At 35.0% G+C, this 18,944-nt stretch overlaps 2 protein-coding genes across 2 annotated transcripts; one reads left to right on the plus strand and one right to left on the minus strand.

Moving 5' to 3' along the window:
• Positions 1–4,876: 4,876 nt before the first annotated feature.
• Positions 4,877–9,992, plus strand: LOC107868652. Its single transcript, XM_047394184.1, has 3 exons — positions 4,877–6,248; positions 8,711–8,972; positions 9,401–9,992. Exons 1-3 carry the CDS (start codon positions 5,170–5,172, stop codon positions 9,578–9,580), a joined length of 1,521 nt encoding a protein of 506 aa, XP_047250140.1. The 5' UTR covers positions 4,877–5,169; the 3' UTR covers positions 9,581–9,992.
• Positions 9,993–12,511: 2,519 nt separating this feature from the next.
• LOC107868661 (60S ribosomal protein L37a) lies at positions 12,512–18,795 on the minus strand. Its single transcript, XM_016715334.2, has 5 exons — positions 18,594–18,795; positions 17,383–17,422; positions 13,039–13,127; positions 12,838–12,920; positions 12,512–12,758 (listed from the first exon to the last, which is right to left on the minus strand). Exons 1-5 carry the CDS (start codon positions 18,594–18,596, stop codon positions 12,695–12,697), a joined length of 279 nt encoding a protein of 92 aa, XP_016570820.1. The 5' UTR covers positions 18,597–18,795; the 3' UTR covers positions 12,512–12,694.
• Positions 18,796–18,944: the final 149 nt, after the last annotated feature.

Genomic DNA, 18,944 nt, shown 5'->3' on the forward strand with positions numbered 1-18,944 from the left:
TAAGATCATATAAATTTACAACCTTGCTTTAGGATAAGAAATCCAAGTGAGCACGTGACTTGGATGTGATCTTGAAAAATTAAAAGAAAAAAGTTAATACTTTTTCATATATTAAGTGTTTCTAACTTGCTTTAAAGTTTACACTTGTCCATTTTAAAATATTTATCATGTTTTAATTTTAAAAGGTCAAATCATATGAATTTCAATTAATATTTTAAGATTTATTTTTTTATTACATTGATACGAGAAAAATTACAATTTTTAATACTTTTAGTGAAAGAAAGACTTGTATTTTTATTTGCAAAGACAAAACTTATAACTAGATTATACATTACAATTATACTTAATTTAATTATAGTTGGACTTATAGTTTGTAAATTTCTATTGTTATGATTAAGTCATCGCTTGAATCTCAAATATTTCACACCATTAATTGAGTACTAGTAAAGAACAGGCTTAATCACCCTAAAAATTAGAAATATAAAATGGAAATTTTAAAGGAATCTGTTTTGGTTTGGCTTATTTTACTTTGTACATTCAATTAAATGACGTTAAAATCGTATATCTAAAAATGTCATTAAATTTTTAAAGTATTTCATTGCAAACTCAGTTATAGTTCCTAATTAATTTGAAAGCAATTTTTGTGAATAAAAAAAGAAAGGGCATGCTCTTTAATTACGAAAAGTGGTGGGCCATGATAAAGTGGGAGGAGTGGGCCCATATTTGGTTTTGGCGGCCTATCTTTCGGATCAGTTAGAACCGTTAATTTGGGCTGGGCCTTTTATAAATAATTAAATGGGCCTTTATCTTCTTCTTCTTCTTAATTTGTCGTTACCCGCAAGTGATGCAGATAATAGATGAAGCAAAGCAATTGGATCAGGGACCACAACAATCATACATTTCACCCTCCATATTTCTTCTCAATTTCGAAATTGCCACTAACTTTTTTTTTTTGGGCTATTTATATATTTATTTATTTATTACTCTCACCTATGTCTTTGTTGGCAACACTATAATTTTAACTTTTCACATGATAAGTTTAAGATTATAAGATTAAAGAACATTTTATTACATTTAACATAACTTTAGTTTAAAACTATTAAATTTTAAAATCTTTTTTATTTTCTTGAACTGCATCAAGTCAAATTAAATCATTCATTTTTTAACGGAAAAAATATTACTTTATTTCTTATTATTATTTAGTCGAAGCAAAATTTAATGTTATAGTGGAATTGTTCTCAAAGGAAATATTTCATTTCGTCCTTTTTATTTATTTTAGAGTTCAAGAAAGCTTTAACATATCTGGTAAAATTATTGCACGTAATTAAGACTTAAAAGGTCATTAATTCAAATTGTAAAAACAATCTTTTATAAAAATATAGGGTAAAATTGAGTAGACTCTTGTGATCGATCTCTCGAAGCCCCGTAGGTGTAGCTACACTAATCCAATGGTGGAAACTTATACATTTTTCATCAAAAAGTTATATTATGTATATAGATCAAAAAATAACTATATAAAGGTATATATTAAATTTTTTAATGTTCTTAACAAGTTTTCTAATTTCCTCACTGTCGAAATTTTGCGCATAGTAAAAAATTAGTACACCAAATTGTCCTATTTTCAATGTCATTATATTAAGGCTGTGTACTAAACTTCTCATGTTCCATATAGGTCTAAGTGACTATCCATTCCTAGTCATAATATCCCAGTCAATAGTCATAATAGAAACTTAATACATCGAACTGTCCTAGATATTTGAATGTTATTATAGTCAAACTTTATCATTAATTTTGACTTTGTCGATAAAGTAATTTTTACCTAAAATATTCAGGATAAAGAAGGAATGAAGTTAATCTTAGTGTTAATAAATTGGCATTTCCTTCCAAATGGAATTATAGGTCCTTCATGATTTCACATTTTTAATTTATTAGCTTCATAGAATTTAGCTTTGATTTTTATAACATTCCATATAGGATTTATTTTAGAAAAAAATAAATATCCCAAGCAATATATTTCACCAAACACGATAAGGTATTAATTAAGATTTTGGATTAGCTGAATATAAAGTTCGCTTTTGTCAAACCCAAATTATTGAGTTTAAAATACTGTATATCAAAATCCTAATTGCTTAATTAGTACCTAACAGACTATATACTAATATTTTTTTATTGTACTATATGTGTGTGTATATATATGTTGACCTGCTTCCGTTGTTGATTATGGAATAGATTTAATTAATAGCTACCTTTTTCTACTTCACTAAATTTTATAAGAAAAATGATGTTATTAAGAAAAAATCATTTTGGTGCCAGCTGCCATTAGATTAATTAATCTTGTTATATTTAATATATTATTACGTTTAATACTTTTGCTTTCTCCATGGATGATGTACTCATATGTGCATTAAAACTATAAACTATATTTGTTTTGGTGTTTGGTGTTCGCATAGATGGTCGAGTAAATTTGGATTCACGCATTGCAAGATTTATTTTTGGAGTCGATGCTCCCAACATAATTTTTTCCATTCTCATAGTCTCGAACATGAAAGAGAGCCTTGGAGTAACTGGTAAAGTTGCTGTCATATGATCGGGAGGTCACGGGTTCAAGCCTTGGAAACAACCTCTGGCAGAAATGCAAGGTAAGACTGCGTACGATACACCCTTGTGGTGGGGCCCTTCCCCGGATACCGCGCATAGCGGTAGCTTTAGTGCTCGGGCTACCTTTTTTTTTCTTCATAGTCTCGAACACGAAATCTTTGATTAATGATGGCGTAATCCTAATCATCCCACCATAATTCATGTCGATAACCGATCTTATCAGTTTCTTTCAAAATCATACAAAACCCGAGTAAATTTGAATTTACGCATCATTACAAGACCTACTTCTGGTGTCGACGCTCCCAACATAAGGCTCGAATACAAAATTTTTGATTAAGGACGGAGAATTTCTAATCATTTCACTATAATTCACGTAGATAACCACATGATCATATCATTTTCTTTCAAATAAAAGATTGTTTTATTAGGTAGATTAATAATACACTACTTGTAATTTTTATTTCATTTGTTGAGTATGTATATTACGTATAACGGTATAAGCCTCAACCAGGAGATTTGTGATCATAAAGAATAGATGTTGACTTGATGAAAGGAATCTGTTACATGATTAACGTTTTCATTTTCTTATAAACAAGTCAGAAAGATATAATACCTACTACAAAATACGTTTAAAATAGTTTTAACTTCGTATATATCGTGTAATTTTTCTGACAAAGGAATTCGAATGAAGTCCTTATGGTATCGTAGCGCTCTCCGGCCATGAATACCACCAAAGGTAAGGTGATAAGTATCCTTCAATCAGAGATTTCGAGTTTAAGTCATAAGAAAAAAAAGTTGTGCATTTTTCAACATAAATCTAAATCACTAAATCTTAAAATAAATAAAACACCGTGTTAGAAAATGAAAATAATAATATTAGAATCTTTGATCATTATTATTATTATAGAAAAAAATAACATCATTTTGGAATTAGAAGCTAGTAGTATAATTTTTCTATCAAGAATATCAATTAATCATTGAACATCATTCAAATTGACTAGAAGAGAACAAAATTCTTGTGGAATTTAGCACAAGTGTTCTTTTAAGTGAATACATTGGCCAAGATATAAGATAATTAAGTAGCACAATCAAGTAGCAAAACATCAACACAAGAGTTGAATGATTACTTCTAAATTGATAATATTCGAGTCAGCTTGCGCGCACCTCAATTATTTCATCATACATATATTACTTTGTATCAGCATAAATATCAAATAACTCTGTCCACTAACTTATACAAATTAAAGAAAATCATCTAATCTCTTATATCTACTGCAATTTGAACCCTGATTCCAACGTTTATGCCTTATTCATTTATCCTTAGTTCAAGAATTTCTTGACTATCAGGTATTATACCATTTTAGGTCTAGTTTACATTTCTTGAATCATTTAGGTACTTATGTTAACATTTCCCCAAACATTTTGGTGCAAAGTAGAAATATTTAAGTTGGAACATGAGCAAATTGGCAATGACACAAAGCCCAATGGCCAAGTAGTAAATGTAACCAATTATGGGTGTATTCTAAACAAACCAATAAAATAATAAAAAACCACATTATCCAATCTTTAGGCTTCATTTCATACACCGAACAATAAGAAAAATAATCTGGAAATAAAATTTGAGATTAATTTTATCCTATATTGGATACTCTTTTCATTTTAATTTCCTTCACTTATTTTCTTTTTAGTTCATTTAAAAAAAAATTACTTGTTTCATTTATAAATAGCTGTTTACTTTTGACTTGACAATAGCTGTTTACTTTTGACTTGACACATATCTTAAGAAATAATGCATAATAGATTGATTTTACTATATCACTTTTTGAATATAATAAATTTTCTACTTTGAAAAATGCAATAAATGCTGTATTATCTTTATGTCACAGGTAAAATAATATAAATAGGTAAATTATATTTAATTTTATAAATTGAATAAATATTAGTATTGGACAACTTAAAAAACAAAAGTGGATACATGAAAATAACAGAGAAAATATTTCCTTTTTTAGCAGCGTTTAGTTTTAACATTCACATAAAATTACAAAATTAAATGACAATTTAATACATTTGACACATTTTAATTTATAACCATAAAATTAAAAAAAGAATTATTTCTTAAATTTCGTATCAACTCAAAATAAGTCTATCAATTTAAAAAGTAAAAAATATTAGATATTAATTAATTTTAAAATTATTTTATTTTATCATTATGTCAAAATATAAATAATATTCCATATAAACGATAGCATAAAATATCCTCATAATATATTCCTACTTATCCCGTTCGATGTGCCAAACGAAGCCTTAAAATTTGCTTCTGCTTTAACCCCACTTTGGGTCTCTGTCTTCTTGAACCAAAAAGAAAATAAAAATAAATACCAGACACCAAATAGCAATCATCTTAGACCGCCATTATCAGAAACCATAAAAGCTGCAAAAAAGAAAAAAAGCACAAATACCCACAACAAGAAACACATCAAAAATCTTGATTTTTTTTTTTTTTTAAACTTTTTGAATTTATATTTTTTAGAAAAAGTTTAAAGTTTCCATTTTTATCTCATCTTATGTTAAATGCATCTTAAGAATCTTGAAGTTGAGATTGGTCATCAAAAACACAGTGACCAAGATTACCAAATCCAAAATCAATCAACCCCATCTGATTATTTTTCAAGAATTAATAATCTCCAAATCAAGATCCCATCATCATCATCAGAAGATTGTTTAACTAACCAGATTCAGTATATTGATGAACCCTTTTGTCAGAATTTATCACCAGGAAAAACCCTTTTGTCTACACCTCATAAAAGGCCAATAATGTCTCAAAATTCCAATCTTTATAACCAGCAAGTGCAAAATACCCAATTTAAAGCTAGTGTGTTGAAGTCAAATGAATTAAATTTGAAGTCTTTTTTATGTCCTTGTTCTATTGGTGTTTTGTTAGCTACAAAGAGGATTACTCTTAGGTTGCTTCATCACTCTTGTCATGCTTCTTGGATTAGAGTTCATTTGAAGCTTTTTATATTGCTTTCTTTGCCTTGTTTGTACTTGTTGAGTTCTACTTATTATTTGGGTTATTTTGTTTACTTTGTGTTTATTGTTGGTGTGGTTGGTTTTGTTGTGTTTGCACTTTGTGCTGTTCTTCCTTGTGTTCCTTCTGTTCGTATATTTCTTGCTAGAACTCTGTCTATTAATCTTCATTCATCACCTACTGCATCAAAGTCTAGACCTTCAGTTGTTTGGTCAATTGGTTCAAAGCCTAAACAAGAAAGGAAGCCGGTTTCGGGGTGTTGGGTGCAAGTTTACAGCAATGGTGATGTGTATGAGGGTGAGTTTCATAAAGGGAAATGCTCAGGAAGTGGGGTTTATTACTATCGATTGAACGGGAGGTATGAAGGTGATTGGATTGATGGGAAGTATGATGGATATGGGGTGGAAACGTGGTCGAAAGGGAGTCGGTATAGGGGGCAGTATAGGCAGGGATTGAGACATGGAGTTGGGATGTATAGGTCCTATACTGGGGATCTGTATGCTGGGGAATGGTGTAATGGACAGTGTCATGGATGTGGGGTTCATACTTGTGAAGATGGAAGCAGTTATACTGGGGAGTTTAAGTGGGGTGTCAAACATGGATTGGGTCATTATCATTTCAGGTAACTACTTGGAGGCACTTGCCACTGTTTCTTTTTGGATTTCTAGTTATTAACTTGATGTTATTCTTCAAGTATGTGTGCGTGAGCACTTCGAATATTTGCATTATTTTGTTGTCATTAGTGTTCTTTCCTATGTATGTTGTGTACTGCTCTTCATTTCACATTATTGTGGCTATTGCCTCATTTCTGCATTTCCTTTTCCTAAGTGCTTGGATATGCTTTATTTTAAGCCGAGGATCCATCAAAACAACTTCTCTATCTCTATGAGGTGGGGTAAGATCTGTGTACATTCTACCCTCCTAGACCCTACTTGTGGGATTACACTGGGTTATTTTTTGTTGTTGTTGTTGTTGCTATTTTTCAGGTTGAGCTTTTGGCTTCATGTGAATTCTCAATGGCTAAGGCTTAGCGTTTTTACTTGTTTTCTCATGATTTGGGTTATATGTGCTTGGACTTCATTTGACTTGTCCTTTATCATGTCAGATTAGAGATCTTTTTGGGGTTTCCTCGTGGTATCTAGAATCATGAACATTCCAAGAGCTAGTTGGCTCAATTGGTACTAGTTCCATGTTTTCTACATGCAGAATAGGAAACGATAATTTTGTATCAATTATGTCTTTGTCTCAGCTTCGGTCTACTTGCTTATTAGTGCTATAGAGATATACCAGCGATTCTTAGTACGATGAACTTTCAAGTTACCACATACAAAATGGACCATGAAGCATTTAAGTATTATGCATGCGTGAGCGGGCAACATGTAAAGTTTTAAGGTTTTAACTACACCTTTACTGTCAATAAAAGACATTTTCCGAGTACTGAGAACAGTCAATGTGCGGTACCCTGAAGTGGCTTTTATGAAGTTACCAGCTGCCTCTTCATGTTGAGTTTAGTTCAACTTGGAGGTATTCTGTAGCTTATACTTGATACGTAAATGTTAGGGTGTCTTTCTTGCTAGGAAAGTGATAAAAGGTAAAGATGAAGATTTAACAAGCCACTACAGTTGCATGCTTGTTCGAAGCAAGTTCCATCTTTTTTCACTTATGCTGGATTTGGTCAGAGAAAGGTAATTTGGGGAATGTCCGTAAATTTCTATCGAAGTTTCACTTTTGGGGTTTTCCTTATGAACATGGTTCAGATCATCGCTATTGTTCTCTGTCATTCATGGATGATATCAGCTGTGAAAGTTCGAATATATTCTCTAGGATTGTCCTTCTTGGTTTTGAAATGGTTGTCAGTGCATTCTTCCTTCGTTTAAAGTGAATTGAGGAAGGATAAGACTGTATTTAGACATCCTTGAATGTCATCACTGTTACTGATATCTCCAACTCCAAGATAAGAGTATGTTCTCCATCGGATCAGCTATACCTTATAACTCTCTTTGAAATGTACAGTCAGGTGACTGGTGTTACCTCTTGGACTATAGATGTGATCTGCATAGTTTTTAAGCTGAAAAGGTCGGATCAACCCAGTTGTTCTTGCTCCTGAATATTCTATTATTCTGTTTTCTATTGAGCTGAGTTACTCCTCTTTTGGTTATGGGGAGATGTTGGCTTTTTTTTTGGGGGGGGGGGATAGACTGCTCCTGAGGAGCATGGAATTCCATGGTTTCCTCTGTTGTCATTTCACACCCTCTTCTGATGTATTATTCAAAATGAATTATCACACTTCTTCACTCAATTGGATAGATGCTTGCTTACCTAGGTTGGATTCTTGTTTATGTAGCACTCTTGTATAACTCAGATATTTAGAGGAGAGTGGGTGAGGAACCTGGCTAAGCCATGCTAGGATAAGCAAAGATGATTTAATGGCATCAGTGGCAGCCTTTATGGATGGTGGATGGTCATGTTAATGAGGGGAACCTAAATTGTTTTTTCCCATGTTCCTCTTTAAGGATGACTTGGATACTTGAATTAGGACAGAGATACAAGGTATCATATTGTTTTATGTGTTTTCTTTTTAGATTCTAGGCCACAAATTCAGAATACAATGGCCATACTCTGGTTAGTATCGGTTTTTAAATTCTGACATGCTATACGCTCTGAGCACATATCCTTTATTTCAAACATGGAGTAGGACAGCTATTGTTGCTCTCGACTATACATCTTTTTAATCAGCTATATGAAAGACTGCTGATTGAGGGTTTAAAACTTACATATTTTTACAATGGAAGGAGAAAGCTCGTTTTTTATGCTGACCTACTGAATGCCACTATATCATTATCTGTAATTTCCTCATTCTGCTAAAGCCTAGGTTCATACTTCTTTCTGCAATACCAATTCTTACCGTGAGTGATAATTATTATCTTGATTAATGCAGAGACAATAGCACAGGCGATAAGCTATCAACCTTCTTGCGATCTGTCTTACTCTTCCATTTCTTTTCCTTTCTCTGTTCTTGTTCTTGCGAGGATGTCCATGCATGTTTATTTACTCACCAGTCTGTTCATTTGCATGACTATGCAGAAATGGGGATACATATGCTGGAGAGTATTTTGCGGATAAGATGCATGGTTTTGGAGTGTACCACTTTGGAAATGGACATCGCTACGAAGGAGCCTGGCATGAGGGAAAGAGGCAAGGTTTTGGCATTTACACTTTCAGAAATGGGGAAACTCAGTGTGGTCACTGGCAAAATGGGATTCTTAATGTTTCAAGTAGTCTCGGCAGCCTTCCAGGATCTCCTTCTTCTGCAATTGACCATTCTAAAGTGCTTCATGCAGTCCAGGTAATAATCTTGTTTCTTGGTCTTAGTAGGATGTTGTAGGGACATTGAATTAAATGTACGAGTGGCTGGAAAAAGTATTGACTTCGCCATTTGGCTCTTTACAATTGGAATTTTGGTTCTACAAACCTTCTCTAAAACATAATTGATATCTCTTACAATATGGTCCTTTCTCTATTACCGGTTTTCAAGAAACCAAGCTGCAAACATATTTCCAAAATCTGGTTCCTCCCGTCGCTCTCTCGTTTCAACAGTTCCTGTATTTCCTTTTTTGGTTGTGTTTCTGGGAGGGGCTTTTGGTGGAAGCTTCCGATCCCCTCTTTGAAGCTGAGGAATGCATTTTCAACAGTTAAACTGGAAAATATTGATAAATACCTAGTGTTAATTATCTCAACCTCAATGTGCTCATAAATTTTCTTCCTGGTTCTTAGGAAGCAAGACAAGCTGCTGAGAAAGCTGTTAATGTGCCAAAGGTGGATGAAAGAGCAAAACGAGCTGTTGCTGCTGCCAACAAGTCCGCCACTGCAGCTAGAGTAGCAGCTGTGAAAGCTGTCCAAAACCAGATGCATCAGAATGGAGACGGTAGCCATTCACCATTATCAATTGTGTAAACTCCTCGGTTGTCAGAGGCAATGGTTTTGCACTCTCTGATCGGTCTTGTTTTTAGATACAGAGACTGAGACTTCCGGGGACCAACTTGGAACCACAACAGACAACGAGCTGATTGAGGAGCAAGTTTATCGTCCCTTCATTAGGCCTTTACTAATATGCATATATACTGCGCCTCTTATAAGAGCTAAGAGAGCAGCTGAAAAAAAAAAAAGAAAAAAAACGAACCAGATGCAAGTAGGTGGTGTCTTTTATCTTTTTGTTGTTACTGTCCAGTAACTGTAGATAGTTTAGTGTGTTCTGTGTTTTGCCATAAGAGAATGGCCAACTTTCTTGCAAGTTTACCAAGCATGTATCTCGAAGGGAGATCACCTGTGTTATTTTGTATAAAGTAATAGTAACTGTTTTAACAAATGACTATAGATGTCTCATCTGATCCAGAATTTTAAGTATCATACCACCTACTCCTTTAGTAGGAACTAGGCTGGCTTGACATCAGATAATCAACTAAGCCAAAGTAGTGTTCAGTAGCTAGGAACAATCCCACTATAGCTAAAATACAGTAATTCTCCGTTTCAATTTGTCTGTCAGATTTTGACTTGACACAAATCTTAAAACTATAAAAAAGATAAAGTAAAACGATAAGTTGAAACGGGGGGAGTACCAAATATAGTACTTTGTCTCAATTTATTTAACTTTTCTTTCGCAAATCCACAAAAATATTATCAAAAACAACAATATACTAAGTGTATTCCCACATAGTGGGGTTTGAAAAGGGTAGAGTGTATACAGACCATACCACCACATAGTGGGGTCTGGAAAGGGTACAGTGTATACAAACCATACCACTACCACAGGTGAAGTAGAGATGCTGTTTTCGGTAGACCCCCGGCTTAGGATCGATAACAGTATAACAAACACAAAACATATATGCATATAAACTAGTACAGTATACAAAATAAACTAACACCATTAGCCACAAGATAATATTAAAAACTATCTATCCGAAACTATAGACATCACTCAACACCACGAACAAGAAACTTCAGACACAAATAAAAAAAGCTCCTCTACTGTTACCGACACACTTTCACCCCATAATTCTCTACCCTAATCCGCGTTCTCCACGCCTTCCTATCAAGAGACTTGTCCTCCGTAAGCTGTAACTGTTCCATATCATACTTAATCACCTCCCTTCAATATTTCTTCGGCCTACCTCTACTCCGTCTAAAACCATCTATAACCAGTGTCACACCTCTGCACTGGGGCATCAGAGCCCATCCTCATCATGTGTCCGAACCAACGTGACCTCACTTCTCGCATCTTGTCCTCCATCAAAGCCACTCCCACCTTCTCCCGAATAATCTCATTCCTCACCCTATCTTTCCTAGTAAGGCCACACATCCATCGCGACATCCTCGTCTCCGCCACCTTTAACTTTTGGATGTGAGAGTTTTTAATTGGCCAACACTTTGCTCCATATAACATAACCGGTCAGATTGTCATTCTGTAGAACTTAACATTAAGCTTCAGGGGCACCTTCTTATCACATAAAACTCCCAAAACGAACCTCTATTTCAACCACCCAACCTCAATATGATGAATCACATCCTTGTCAATCTCATCATTGCCCTGAATCATAGACCCCCAGATACTTGAAACTCTCCCTCTTCTGAATGGACTGAGAGTCCAACTTCACAATCACGCCAGTCACATCACTAAACTTACACTCCAAGTACTCCGTCTTGGTCCTACTCAACCGAAATCCTTTAGACTAAGGATCTATCTCCAAATCTCCAACTTATCATTATCTCTTTTTCGAGTTTCGTCAATCAGTACCACATCATTAGCAAATAACATACACCAAAGCACATCCCTTGAATATGTCACATCAAAACATACATCACCAAGACAAATAAAAAAAGGCTAAAAGCCGATCCCTGGTGCAACCCTATCAAAATCAAAAAGTGCTCCAAATCTCCACCTACCGTCACAAGAGTCTTCGCGTTATCATACATGTCCTAAATCTACTACGTCATGGGCACCCTCTAGCCTCCAAGCACCTCCACAGAATCTCCCTCAAAACTCTGTCATATGCCTTCTCAAGATCAACAAAAACCATGTGCAAGTCCTTCCTCTCCTGAAACTACTTCACTAATCTCCTCACAAGGTGAATGACCTCATTAGTCGAGCGACCTGACATGAAACCGAATGGATTCTCAAAGATAGTCACAATCCTTCTCAACCTCAACTCTCCCAACCTTCATAGTAAGACTCAACAACTTGATACCTCTATAATTGTTGCAACTCTGGATGTCTCCCTTGTTCTTATATGATGGAATCATCATATTCCACCTCCACACTTCAAGCGTCTTCGCCCTAAAAATGATGTTAAACAACCTTGTCAACCACTCCAAACCTACCCCGCAAGTGCTCTTCCAAAAATCTACTGAAAACTCAATGATGGGAGGAGAATTTTTGAGACCAGAAGCAGACAGAGGATATATTTGCTCAATTTTAAAAAGTTCGAGGGTAGTTTTGGCCCTTTTTCATCAAAAAAATTAAGCTAAAATTCCTCGTAATTTTTTAGCCAGTTTATTGGATGTAATAGAAACACTGGATGGACACGACCTCTTGACTACCAAACCGGTCTCTCAGAAAATTCACAAGAAGTGCGTGAGGATTTATCTGTTTGACATAGTTTGTTATGAATCCAAAACTTCAGATTTTTGAAGAACTCCAATTGTTCAACCAGAACAGCCCTCACACAACTTGTGTGATGTACAGATAAAGTTGAATTGCGAAATATCAGTTTACTTCGACCGATTACGTAATTTTCAACCTGCATCTACGCCTTTCAGCAAGCATCATATAAGTAATTTGAGTGTTGAAACTAATTGGAACTTGGAAAGCACAAAGTAATGGCAAGAAAATTCATCAGTCAAAAATTGTCTGAATAAGATAGTTTTACCAAGTATAGCTAATTTATAAAGTACTCGAACTGAAATGTCTGATCTCAGAACACAACTAGACACATTATAAAGTACTCAAAATTGAAAAAACATGTCGAAATAAGTAGGCACATCATAAGCTGCGCCAGAAGGGAGATGGTTGCTCTAACTCTCAGTTTGCTCCCTCAGTCTTCGGATGGTACTCCTAACTGTAACAGCACTTGCAGTGCTATTGAAAAGAAAAGAGAAATTTGTTATTGACATACAAAAAGGGTAAATAACACAAGTTGAGAGCATAAAGTAATTACTTCAATGTGTAAGCACCACCGGCTTTGACCTTGCCACAATCTTTGCAACCCCAAATTCCTACAGCTTTCCTCTTTACTGCATACTGCACAACAAGTATACTGGACTTGAGAACTCTTTAAAGTAGAGCAGTAATTCAAATGCAGCCATGAAAACTATCATATTGCCAGGGCTTCAGTTTAATAGCTGTACCAGACCCATACCTTTCCACAAAACTCGCAGAAGTACTTGCTATGCTGGCTGACCTCCATTTTTTTAATCTGCTTACGCAGACTGGCACCATAACGGGTACCTAAGCATAGAAGGAAAGAGTCAGGAACACAATTTGTCAGATTAAAGTTTAGAAACTTCTCAAACATTTTATGCATATTTGTTGAAGTAGAGTTATTTGCTGTTATTTTCTTTTTTTAGTTTAGTAATTTTATTGTTGAAATTCAGTTATTTAAGTTGATATAGAATAGGATTTATTAGTATTCTAGTTAAAGATAGAATAAGATTTTATCCCTTTCCTAGTTAGAAATAGAATAGGATTCTTTTGTCTATTTATATTCTCAGATGTGAATGAATAAACAAACAGAATATTTTTTACCCTCAAACGTTTTCTTCTTCTCTGTATTCTGTAGAACAATAATTGGTATCAAGAGCCAATTTCTTGTGGGATCTGTGAGAGAGAAGACCCCCAAAAATAACCTTGCGTAAAAATCAATATTGTTATGGCTTCCAACAATTTCTCAATTCCTTCACCCCCAATTTTTTCTGGTGAGAATTATCCAATTTGGACTATCAAGATGAGAACATACTTGCGAGCATATGATCTGTAGCAAGTGGTAGAGGTTGGAGGAGAGGTAAATCCTTTGCCAAATAATCCAACTATGGTGCAAATTAAGAATCACAGAGAAGAGGTTGCAAAAAACTTAAAATCTCTCTCTTGCATACAATCAACACTTTCAGAAGTAATTTTCGCTAGAGTTATGGCGAGTGAGACTGCAAAGGAGGCTTGGGACAAGTTGAAAGAAGAATTACACGGAAGTGACAAGATTAGGCAAATAAAAGTGATAAATCTGAGAAGAGAGTTTGAAATTCTCAGAATGAAGGATTCAGAAACTATTGAAGAGTTCTCAAACAAGTTGATAAAGGTTGTAAACCAAATCAGACTTATGGAAGAAGAGCTTACAGATTCAAGAATCGTGGAAAAGGTACTTGTGAGTTTGCCGAAAAGATTTGAAGCAAAGATCTCCTCACTTGAAGGATCTCACAAAATTGATCCTTCACAAAACTGTCACCTTCAGAACTTGTACATGCTCTTCAAGCTCAAGAGCAAAGAAGATCCTTGAGGCTAGAAGAAACTACTGAAACTGCTCTTCAAGCCAAGTTCAAAGGGAAGATGCAAATGCAACAGGAAGGTAAAATCCCAGAAACTTCTACTAATTCTAGTAGAAATAATCAAGGCGATTCTCGCAATGGAGTCAAGAAGAGAGAAAACTTTCCTCCATTCAAAGTATTGCAGAAAAACCAATCATAAAGAGGATGATTGTTGGTTTAAGGGGAAGAAACCACCTCTCCAGTGTAGATATTGCAATAAGCTTGGACATATTGAAAGGTTTTGCAGAGAGAAGGAGAACAACCAACAAACTCAAAAAGCCAACGTTTCGAAAGTTGAAGAACAGCAACAAGATTGAATGATAAACACACATTGTTTCTGGACAGTGGTTGCACTCAACACATGACCAACAAACAAAAATATTTTACGAAGTTGGAATCTGCCAGAGGTAGTGTCAAGTTGGCCGATAAAACCATGTTGGAGATTGTTGGTAAAAGAACTGTGGAAATTGAAGCTCCCAAAGGTACTAAATTTATTCAAGATGTTTTGTTGGTACCTGATCTTGACCAAAATCTTTTGAGTGTTGGTCAAATGCTAGAAAAAGATTATATGGTACTGTTCAAAGAAAAAAAATGTGTTGTTTCCGAATCTAGCGGCAAAGAAGTGATTACGATTGAAATGATAAAAAGAAATTTTCCTTTGAATTGGAACTCAAATTCTGAGCAAGTTTGTCGAAGTAATCAATGTGAGCAGGTTACTGTGACCATCAAGCACAACGATGACAAATTTTATTTTTTATTTTGGAAAAATTGAAAATTACTGCGCTCCAATGGATGTTGAAATCGAACACATCATTTCTCAAGAAAATCCTCAAAAGCTTCAAAACAATAAGGAGGCTATAACTAAGGATAATCCACATATTGTAGTTGGGACCACATTCGAATCTCCAGACTCTAGCAATAACAATAGTTCCAATTCAGACCTCACATTTCATGAAGATAAAAAGGACAAAGATGATGGGATGGATGATTGCGATAATGCGTCAAACTATGATGATGTTGATGACCATTTATCAGAATCCCGTTGCAAGAATGATAGTGTTCCGGACAATGCTTCACCTCATTCTGGTCCTTCGCAAAAATGTGGTTCAACAAAGGAAGGAGAGCATTCCTTAGGAGATGTTTCTTTAGATCCTGCAACATGGAGTTCTGAACCCAGTATGGATGCAACGTCAAAAGATCTTAACTTCGCAGATGAAAATACCAATGCAAGTGAAAAGTAGGTGCTTATGAGATATTTGCTTTATGATATCTGCAAGCAGTTGTTATGCCGACCCGTAGTCCTTAATTGTGGCCATGTTTATTGTGAAAATTATGTGATCAATCCTAGCGACAAGCTATGTAGATGTCCAGTTTGCCAACTGGAGCATCCAAATGGATACCCCAACATTTGTTTAATTCTTGCACAATACCTGGAAGAGCAGTTTCACGAGTTGTATGCATCAAGGGAAAAGGCATCAGCGTACAGAGCTGCTCGTCAGATCCCATCAGCACAAAATCAGGACGAAGCTGCTGGCTGCAAATCACTACCTAGATTTGATCTTTCCGCATGGTTAACGGGTGGAGGACCGCAAGTTCATATTGGAGTAGGTAGTGATCATTGTGGGATGTGTCCTATTGTTGGGGAACGGTACAAATGCAAAGACTGCAAGGAGAAAATAGGAGCTTGGAAAATGTTCATTATGGATAACTGTGAGGAGCCTATGCCCGAGTACCTTGGATTTGTGAAGGGTCTTGTGGACTCTGATTATTTGTCTCTCAACATCTCTCGTGAGATGCTACAGCAAAACAAGATTCTCTAGGTGATTAGGAAGAACCTTGTGAAGAAATGTATTGAAATGTTCAATGAAATTGCTGAGACCAAGAAGGGATTGAAGCTTGCTGATATATTTACCAAAGCTCTTCCCAAATTTAGATTTGAAACTCTTCGTGAACAACTTGGAGTTACCAGCAAACATCTCAAGGAGGAGTGTTGAAGTATTGAGTTATTTGCTGTTATTTTTCTTTTTTTAGTTTAGTAATTTTATTTTTGAAATTTAGTTAATAGGATTTATTAGTATCCTAGTTAAAGATAGAATAGGATTTTATTCGTTTCCTAGTTAGAAATAGAATAGGATTCTTTTGTCTATTTATATTCTCAGATGTGAATGAATAAACAAATAGAATATTTTTACCCTCAAGCGTTTTCTTTTTCTGTGTTCTGTAGAACAACAACATTGCAACAGATGAAAAGGTTCATTTAAATTAGCAAACACAAAAATCAAATACACAGTCGCCTTGGATAAAGACCAAGGTATATTAGAGCGATGACATGGAGAGAATACTACCACCTGAAATAACCTTAACAAAAAGAACCGACTCCAGCCAATGGGCAGTGTTATCAACAAAATTTATGTCTTACAATTCCATAGTGGTGTCTGGTTGCTAAACTATTAAAATCTCAACGAACATCTAGCCTGACCCACAATCCCACATAACCATTCACTTCAGGCAATTACAAATCTATTCCAGGCATAACATAGAATATGCTCGATTAATAGTAACAACCAGCAGCTCTAACTTAGAGAAATAAACATCTGTTGAGTATAACTACCATCTATTTTAATGTTAATGACATAGGCCGTCAGAAACATCTCCGCGAAACTTCAAAGGGATACGCAAAGCTAGGAGATTTAACTTTTAAGTTTAGATTTGACGCCCATATGCAACATTCATCTCAACATACCTCTCTCAATATACTATTACAAGCATCAAAACTGCAGAATTAACAGGTCTATCTACTCTATTATCTCCTATTATTATTATTGTTACTATCAATATTGTTAATCTTGAAGAGATTTTTAAGATGCACTATAATTTTTCCGTGATCAATACTCACCATTAAAAATAGGAAACTTTCTTACAAAAAAGGAACCTATGGTGTGCAGACAAGTTCTCCTAATAGGACATCACAAGTATCTCGGATTTGAAGGAATCCAGGATGCCTTGCCAATGTAGCAAAAGGAAAATTTAAGGATCTATAGAATGAATCGAAGTCCTAACCAAACAGAGCTTGATAGAGAAATTAAACCACTTGATCAAATTAAGTTGTTGTATTACCAGAAGCTATCAAAAACCTATCCTTATTACTGCAAACAGGAGATTCTAAAAGGAGCTTTAATACTTACCATACTTCCCAACGATTCCAGCCTTCTTGGTCCTCTTAGTCTGCAGAAAAAATAGCACATTTCACATTAAAACAAGCTGCAAGTTTTACTCAATTTCAATGTTCATAATGATATCTACACCATCTCATCTCATTAGGATCAGACTCCCTATTTTAAAGTAGACTAAACAATTTTACCTTTTCAGAACCTCCTTACAAATATGAGAAACTGTGACCTCACAAACAAGAAGACCAAGTACCCACAATCCAACCCATCCACTCAACTGCTCTATACTAATACTATGTGAGACAAAAGCGTAACATTTAAAACAATTCCCGTCTATTCTACAACCTAGCGTTTGCAATTTCCATTGTTGATATGAATGAGCAACTGACACATATAGTGTATGTCTGGTAAGGAGGAAAATATTTTCTCTTACTTCTCATGTTCGGTTGGTCAAAATTTCTAAAAAGTATTTTCTAGGAAAATAAGTTGTTTAAAAATGAGGAAAATGACTTCACATGATTGTGCCCTCTCCACTCTAGGAAGTAGGGAAAATGAGCCATACAAGTGGCAATCCACATTCATTGTGTCCTCCGCACCCTCCGGCATACCTCATCTTCACCCCCCATTGTCCTAACCCCCACCACCCACACTCTCCAATCAACGATTATATATAAATGATTTTAGGATAATATTTTTTGCATACAAGCCGAACACAACATAAGCAAGAAAACCACTTTTTTTCTTAGAAAACATTTTTTCAAAATTTTTTTTCCTTACCTGAAACACACCCATAATAAAATTTTCCTTTCCACTCCAACGTATATTACTACCAATAAATCATTTACAACTACAACAACAACAACAACAACGAGCCCAGTGTATTCCCACAAAGTGGGGTCTCGGGAGGGTAAAGTGTATGCAGTCCATACCTCAACCTCAAATGAAGTAGAGAGGCCGTTTCATAGACCCCCCCCCCCCCCCCCACACACACACACACACATCATTTACAATTACCCATTTCAACAAAATATCAAATCTTGGACATTCTCCAATAACATTCAATAAACCTAATGAATAGCTACTGTAACAGACAATAACCCAAGTACAATTGCACATAATAATATCAACCCTTTTCATCAGCAACCAAAACAAAAAAACAAAAAATACAGCTCTTTTAGTTGAATTAATACTAAGATTTAACAGATTAAGGGTAAAAAGGGGGGTACCATCGTGAATGTTGATGGAGGATTTTGAGCGGCTGCTTAGAGCAAAGATTCACTAGGGTTTTTTTGTAGTGTCAAAAGAAGTACGTATAATTAGTTGCTTTTTGGGCAAGATTAGGCCCATTGTTTGTAATATTCGGGTTGACCCGAATCTGTAAACCAAATTGGGCCTGTGATCAATTTTTAAGAAGTAACCAAAATAGTCTCGGCGGATGTACAATATGTGTATGATTTTGTATAATAAACGTATAATCTATGTATACCATTTAGAAAAGCAAATAGTAAATCGGTTTGGCTATTTATGTAAAGATCTCATATTTTTTACTCTCAAAACTTATGGAAAATACTAATTTT

The sequence above is a fragment of the Capsicum annuum genome, chromosome 1, assembly GCF_002878395.1.
Source record: "Capsicum annuum cultivar UCD-10X-F1 chromosome 1, UCD10Xv1.1, whole genome shotgun sequence".
Lineage (NCBI taxonomy): Eukaryota > Viridiplantae > Streptophyta > Magnoliopsida > Solanales > Solanaceae > Capsicum > Capsicum annuum.

Bases quoted from the DNA above. Each gene is read 5' to 3' on its own strand.
- LOC107868652 (XM_047394184.1), top strand. From the start codon at position 5,170: ATGCATCTTAAGAATCTTGAAGTTGAGATTGGTCATCAAAAACACAGT. The intron at 6,249-8,710 runs GTAACTACTTGG...ATGACTATGCAG, and splicing joins TTGGGTCATTATCATTTCAG to AAATGGGGATACATATGCTG. The intron at 8,973-9,400 runs GTAATAATCTTG...CCTGGTTCTTAG, and splicing joins AAGTGCTTCATGCAGTCCAG to GAAGCAAGACAAGCTGCTGA.
- LOC107868661 (XM_016715334.2), bottom strand. The intron at 13,128-17,382 runs GTAAGTATTAAA...TTCTATGCTTAG, and splicing joins TGGAATCGTTGGGAAGTATG to GTACCCGTTATGGTGCCAGT. The intron at 12,759-12,837 runs GTAATTACTTTA...TCTTTTCAATAG, and splicing joins GGTGGTGCTTACACATTGAA to CACTGCAAGTGCTGTTACAG.